This window comes from Fukomys damarensis, unplaced genomic scaffold, assembly GCF_012274545.1.
Source record: "Fukomys damarensis isolate Sample0158 unplaced genomic scaffold, DMR_v1.0_HiC HiC_scaffold_7, whole genome shotgun sequence".
Taxonomy (NCBI): domain Eukaryota; kingdom Metazoa; phylum Chordata; class Mammalia; order Rodentia; family Bathyergidae; genus Fukomys; species Fukomys damarensis.
The window spans coordinates 25,693,368-25,699,856 of record NW_022900919.1 but is presented as its reverse complement, the minus strand read 5'-3'; the positions used below and the strand labels follow the sequence as shown (position 1 = coordinate 25,699,856).

General features: G+C 52.2%; 1 protein-coding gene across 1 annotated transcript; it reads right to left on the bottom strand.

Moving 5' to 3' along the window:
• Window positions 1-9: 9 nt before the first annotated feature.
• On the bottom strand, window positions 10-2,429 carry Cst11 (cystatin 11). Its single transcript, XM_010608233.2, has 3 exons — window positions 1,942-2,429; window positions 1,093-1,197; window positions 10-444 (listed from the first exon to the last, which is right to left on the bottom strand). The coding sequence occupies exons 1-3, from the start codon at window positions 2,164-2,166 to the stop codon at window positions 310-312; spliced, it is 465 nt and encodes a 154-aa protein (XP_010606535.1). The 5' UTR covers window positions 2,167-2,429; the 3' UTR covers window positions 10-309.
• Between the last annotated feature and the right edge of the window lie 4,060 nt (window positions 2,430-6,489).

Genomic DNA, 6,489 nt, shown 5'->3' with positions numbered 1-6,489 from the left:
CCTTCCTTGTTTCTTTTTTTTCTTCTCTCTCCCTCCCTCCCCCCGTGTTGTTTTCCACTTGGACTGAAGAGTGGGGTCTCTCCTCACAAGCTCCTGAGAGACTCCCCTGTGAATTCTCTTGAGTCTGCTGGCTTGAGCCCTTCCCTATTCTTCTCCATCTTACTTTGAACTCCAAAGACTCATTTGGATCCCCAAACTATGCTAGCCCAGCAGACACCCACATTGTAGTATTATAAGCTGGAGAATGGAGAAAAAAGCAAAAGAGTGGAACCACAGCAAGAAGATCATCGGGAGAGAGGTCGGTAGCCTTTACTGTGCACTGGGCGTTTGGGGATCCGCCCAGGAAGCAGCCGCAGGGAAAGTGCTGTCCTCACAATGCTTCTTCAAGATCTTGTACTTTTCAGCCCAGGGGTTCACAGACACGGAGAAGTAGCAATTGATTTCCTAGAACATAAGATCATCCCCCCCGCCCCGCATCATTAAAGAGGTCAGAGGAGCAGCATTGGATTTGCTAAAAGACGAACACTCAAGTTAAAAATATTGAAGTGCAAAGTGAAATTTATACACCAGGGAGAAAGCAGAGATGTCAGACCTGGAAGTAATACCTTCTCTCCACCCTCCAACCCAGAGCTGGTTGGATATTCATTTGCTTTCAGTTACTTGATGGAACATCACCGGTGTCATTCTAGAAAATGTCCCCCTGTCTGTGGTCAGTGTGCTGAGCTGCCTTAGGGACAGGAGTCACCTTTCAGTCATTCCTCAGTTAAATCCTCTCTGCACTTCTTTTTCTTGACCCCACTCCAGCTCTCCGGGGAGGACCCGGAGTACAGAGACTGCCTGTCCCTGGCTGCTGAGGTAGAATGTCCCCTTCTGCTCCTCCTAGGCTCCTCTGTGTCCTGATCTTTCCTACAGCCCAAGAGAGGTGCCTTGGCTGTCTCCATTTCATTCCCTTCTCCCAGAAAAGAGGTTCAACGCTTGGCCTCTTCAGGCAAGCTTGAGCAAGCCCACACTGTGCTGTCCCACCCGATCTCAGACCACAGGAGAATCCCACTGAGTAATGCGTCTGTCCACCCGAGTGTGCCCAGCCCATACCTTGTACTGGGCCCCCTCCTGAGGGGCACAGCTGCTGAACTTTGGCTTCAGGCACTTGGTTCTCCACATCTCCACAAGGATGTGATATTCCAGGTGGTCGGTCACCTGTGGGCAGAGGAGCCTGGGACATGCTGCAACCCTCTTCTCACTTCCCTGTGGCCGCTGCCCATGGGGGCTCTCTCTACACTGTACCCAGCAGAGTGGTGGGTGCCCCCCTTCTTCTAGTCTGACTCCATGCCTCTTTTTTTGCTATTCAGCAGAATTCATCTACTCAAAAGGCCAAGGTACGTGGACCGCAAATTCAAAGCCAGCCTGGGCAACATGGAGAGATCCTGTCTAAAAAATAAATAAATAAAATCAGTGCTGGAGTCTGTGAGTTCAAGGCCAGGCAACTCAGCAAGACTCTTTCTTAACAACAACAACCACAACCACTACCCAAGGAGACTTCACCTGAAACCATCTTGCTCAGGGCTGAGGCCACCTAGGTTAACATGAACCATGAGAAGGGATCTGGGCCCTGAAAACTGTTTCTGTGAAGAACAAGATAGTGAACTTTCTAGGTTCTGGGGGCCTAGTAGTCTCTCACCACCCTAGCCTGTGCTGTGGAGGCATGACTGGCTGCAGACGGTGTGGACCCTCGTGGCCCGCAAGCGTTGTGGGATGCTGGAGGCTGCAGGCACATCTGTCTCTGGGCAAATGACTGGCTTCCTCTGACCTTGGGGATTGCTGAAGGGCTGGCTTCATCTGCCCTTCCAGTGTGTTTCTCCTAATACTCTGTGTATCACAGGCCAGGGGTCCCCCAGGTCCTCTCTGGTGCAAGGGCAGTGAGGATAGGAGCAGGATACCCACCTGACTCTGTACCTGGAGCACCCGAAATATCCGGAAGCTGTGTATGTCATCGCTGTCCCGGTTGTACTGGTCATTGAGGAAATACAGGGTCTCAGGCACGAACTGGTGCACCGCCGTCTCCTCACTCACCTTGATGAAGGTCCTCTTCCTGAATTGGTCACTGAAAGCCACCAGCACTACCAGAATGGCCAGCAGGAGCTGCAGGGCCCTCCAGGGCCCAGCCATTGTCTCCTAGCCCCCTTGCCTCTCAGGACTGGAATTGTATCAGGCCACCTGCCTGGGGATTTAACTGTAGCCAGCAGCGATGCCCACGCTGTCCCCTCCTCCTACTCTGCTCCCCACCCTGCCTTTCCCCAGGAGCACCAGCTCACTCCTACCTCACACTTCCCCAGAAGCCAGTGTTCATTACAGAAGCATTGCATATGCACTGTTGTGGCTTGTGTCTAGCTGTCCTACCAAAGCTTCATGCAGTCTCTTTGGAAGGCAGCTAAATCTGGAATGTGTGATGCTAGGATTAAGGGCCTGTGATTACTAAAGCACTAATGTGAGTGACTGGTTTGGCACCGCCCTAATTCCAGTTCTCTGAATAAGATAAAAGGAGCAGAAAGACACTGTCAAGGTCCCTTGTTGTTTTTGCTATCTTCTGGCTGCCATGAACTGTTTCACTGTTTCCCCTCTGCAACATCACTCCTGCCTCTCTTTTGCTTTTTGCTGCTTCCAACGCCATGAACTGCTGCTGCTCTGACACCCTGTTTGGAGCCAGGTCCCCCCAAAGCTTCACACAGCCTTTTTCAGAGGTTGTTGAATCTAGAGTGTGTGATGCCAGGATTAAGGGGCTGTGATTACTAAACCACTACACGTGAGTGAGTGGTTTGGCACCACACTAATCTCAGTAGTCTGAATAAGATAAAAGGAGAAGAAAGACACCATTAAGCTCTCCTGCTTTGCTACTCTCTGTCTGCCATGAGCTGTTGCCACTCTGCCAGGCTACTTTGGAGCCAACAGATTATGGAGTGAAACCTCTATGAACTGGAAGCCAAATAAACCTTTCCCTGGGGCCAGGGACTTAGCTCAGTGGTTCCACCGCCTGAATAAAACAAACAAACAAACAAAAAACAAACAAAAAAAACCCTTTCCTTTGGATGTCACTTAAGAAAAGTAATTAAGACATGAATGCACACATGTACTCAGGAACACACATACACTCACATATGTGCATATCCATGGACACAGATACACACTCATACATGTACATCACACACACACATGCACACTCAGGAACACATGGCGCAGGAGGGTGGTACAGGCTGGGCCTCTATCCACAGAATGCCCTGAGCATAGCAATTGCAGGTGTAGGGTCAGCAGAGGAGGGGTGGGGTGTGTCGGGGCCCAGGAGGCACAAGGCCATGCGATGTCTCTGCCCCAACCTTGGTGCTGGATCACCAGACTGGAAATCCTGACATAAGCATTTAATACTGGGCAGTTGGGACAGGAGGGGCTCAGAAAGACCCCTTGTCAGGGGTGCCTCTGAGTTTAATTGTGGGGCGCCTCCTTGTACCCTTCTATGTGTAGATCCAATGATTTTCAATTCCTGCCTCAGTGTGTGGCCTGATTCTTTCCTTCCAGGTGCCTGGCCAAGGGCATAAACCCCCAGTACTTCCTGTGCCTCTTGTCAGTGCCCGTGGGTTCTCTGCCTGCCACCTACTCACCTGCCAGGTCACTGAGCAGTGGGTGATGCCACATCCTGCCCTGCTCTGTGTCCTGATCCCCTTTCTTCCCTCTGATCTTTCTGCTGCACCTCCTCCCCAGGAGCCCTGGCCTCCCCTCTGCAGTAACAGAGCTCAGCCTTGGAGGGGCAGGGGAAGCCCTGGACCTTACCCAGCACAGAGGATTGCCCTGAGGGGACAGGGACACTTGGGGACCCTTCAGTGAACCCCACTGTGCTTTCCATCCAAAGCTAGCATTCAAGTGACTCTGAGACAACACGTGGTCTCCATCTCGTCCAGGATTCGCTGGCCTCTCAGAGTAGGTGGAACCTGGAGCATGTGTTGAAGCTGCTCTGCTGCCAGCTTCCTGTCCTCGTGACAGACACAGAGACACAGTTTAGAGGAGGGAGAGTCTGCACCCAGGCACAGTGGCTCCAGCCTATGGTCACTGTCAGTGGCTCCGTTGCCTTGGCTGGTAGCAAGAAGGAACAGTACTGCAGGTACTCAAAGGCGGGGTGAAGCCTGGGACTTAGACTTCCACACAGGCCTTGGGGCACACTCACTCCCCACCTTCCCAGCCTGTACAGCAGCACATGTCCTGTGCCTCCTTGTCCACTAGCCATGTGGATGTGTCTGGCTTTTCTGATGCTGAACAAGGAGAGGAGGAGGTGTGCCGTGGGGCTCCCTGGTGGGGCACAGGTACAAGGCTGGGTTCTGCAGACTTGGGCTTCACACCAAATCCGCTTCCTCAGCTCTAGTGAGTGACCATGGCAGCAGCTCGGGGTGGCTGTGGCTCAGGACCTCACCATTGTAAGGGTGGACTGCTGAGGTCAGAAGCACCTGTGAGGCAGGAGGGAGCAGGTGAGGTGGGGGCAACGCTGCCCACACAGCAGCACTGCGGTTTTGGCCCAGGCTTGAGATCCCCTGGTGGTGTCTCTGCCACCCTGGGCTGACCTTGCCTCACTTCTTGGCTGCTGGGCCAGGAGAACAGAGACTACAAGCTGCTTCCCTGAGTCCTCACTCTCCTCCTGACTGGCTTAGTTCCTCGGCCTCCATGAAAATGTTTTAGTGTCTTCTCTGCTTACTGTAGAAAATTTTGTATTCTTCTCTGACCCCCACAGAAATCAGTCTTGATAAACAATTCCATTTTAACATTCAGCAAGATTTACATAAAATACTGCATATGGCTTTAGGGGCGAGAGACCCCTGAATGTAGCCATTAGTGGATCCTGCTCAGTTCTTTGTTCAGGATATTGGAAACCTGGATAAGGCCCCAACTCAGAAACAGTGGTGCATCAGGTGGGGAGGATGGGGCCAGTGACCTTCATGGGAAGAAGGTGCCAGCAACAATGACTTCTCACAGATGCTGGCTGCACACCCCGAATTCAGTGAACCCATCTGGCACGTGGTCTCCGGCCGAGGTCACAGGTAGCTTGGCCACTGCTCCCCCTTCTGAGGAGATGCTCAAGGGCATTCCCAGGCATTGCTGAACTCTTTGGATGTGCAGATGGAGGATATTCAGTGTGCATGCACTTAGGGCCAGGGCCTTTGTCACTAGGGTTGGGGACAGGGAGTGGTATATAAGGCAGTCAGCAGCAGAGGTCCCAGTGGGCAGGGCCAGTGGGTCTGGAGCAGTAGGGTGCCTTTAGCTGCAGCTGGCACCCCTGCTCCTCCCCAGGTGCCTGGTCCTCAGTGCTGATGCAGAGACACCCATGCTGTGGATGGTGCCCCTGCTGGGGTGCTGCTTTTGCAGGGCACTCACCTCTGGACCATGGAGAAGGCATTTGTGGATGCCACTGAGGATTTGGCAGTGGTGTGTGAGGAAATCTTGCCAACTATGCCAATTGTGAAGGCATAGGCAAGGCCTCTGAGACCAAGCCTCCCCAGGAGGCACCTGAAAAGGGGTCTGCTTGATCCATATAGCCCTTTGTGAGTGAGTTAATTAATTCCCCAATAAGAACAACACACTCAGAGATAATCATCATTAGGGCAGCATCAGAGCAGAGTTGAAGCTGCAGCTCTAGTGCTGAAGAGTGGCATGCCTTTATTCCTTTAGCAAAACAGCAGAAAACAGCTACATAGCAACACAGCAAACACAGCTACTAAAAGATGACAGTGTTCTTTAGTTCACAACAGTTATAGTGTCTTATCTGCTTACCGTGACACGGAGAGACAAAACACCTGCTGTACGATCTTGGCCATGCTGTGCATGCGTGGTTAAGTATGTTGTCATTCTTATATAACTGTGGCCCATTACGTGCATGTCCCTGAGAGCAGAGTCATGTCCTTAAGTGTTCTTAGATTCACTTATGCCTCCCAGGCTTTGAGTACAGGCAGAAGTGGTGCCCTACATGGTGGTGGAGTTTCTGTGGCTCAGGGTAGCGAGTGTGGCTCTGAAGCCAGCACGCACAGGCTGCCAGAGGTGGGGCGGGCGAGAGGACTGTGAGTGCTGTCCCTGTGCACTCCAGGAGAGCTCTGAGCACGGCAGGATGACAATGGGCAGCCATGAGGCCTCAGACTCAGAGCTCAGGGATGTGATCAGAAGTGACTTTTGCCCTTGAGGGGCTCCTCCTGTGGGCAAATGGCCCTGCCTGGACCCAGAGCCTGTAGTTTTGACCACTATACTCCTCTGTCCCTTCTACTGCTGTCACCACTAGGGAGCCCTCTGCTCAGCATGGGAGAGAAGAGAGGGCCGGCAGATGTGAGGGAGGGCGTGTGCACACTACGAGGGTGATACAGGGGGAAATAATATGTAACTCGCAACCTGTTAGATGTCATATATGCTGAGTTTGTGTTTCCCAAAGTTGAAGAATGAATTCTATTTTTTTTTTTTTTTTTTTTT

Bases quoted from the DNA above. Each gene is read 5' to 3' on its own strand.
- Cst11 (XM_010608233.2), bottom strand. From the start codon at position 2,166: ATGGCTGGGCCCTGGAGGGCCCTGCAGCTCCTGCTGGCCATTCTGGTA. The intron at 1,198-1,941 runs GTGGGTATCCTG...CTCTGCCCACAG, and splicing joins TGCTCCAGGTACAGAGTCAG to GTGACCGACCACCTGGAATA. The intron at 445-1,092 runs GTATGGGCTGGG...CTTATGTTCTAG, and splicing joins AGGAGGGGGCCCAGTACAAG to GAAATCAATTGCTACTTCTC.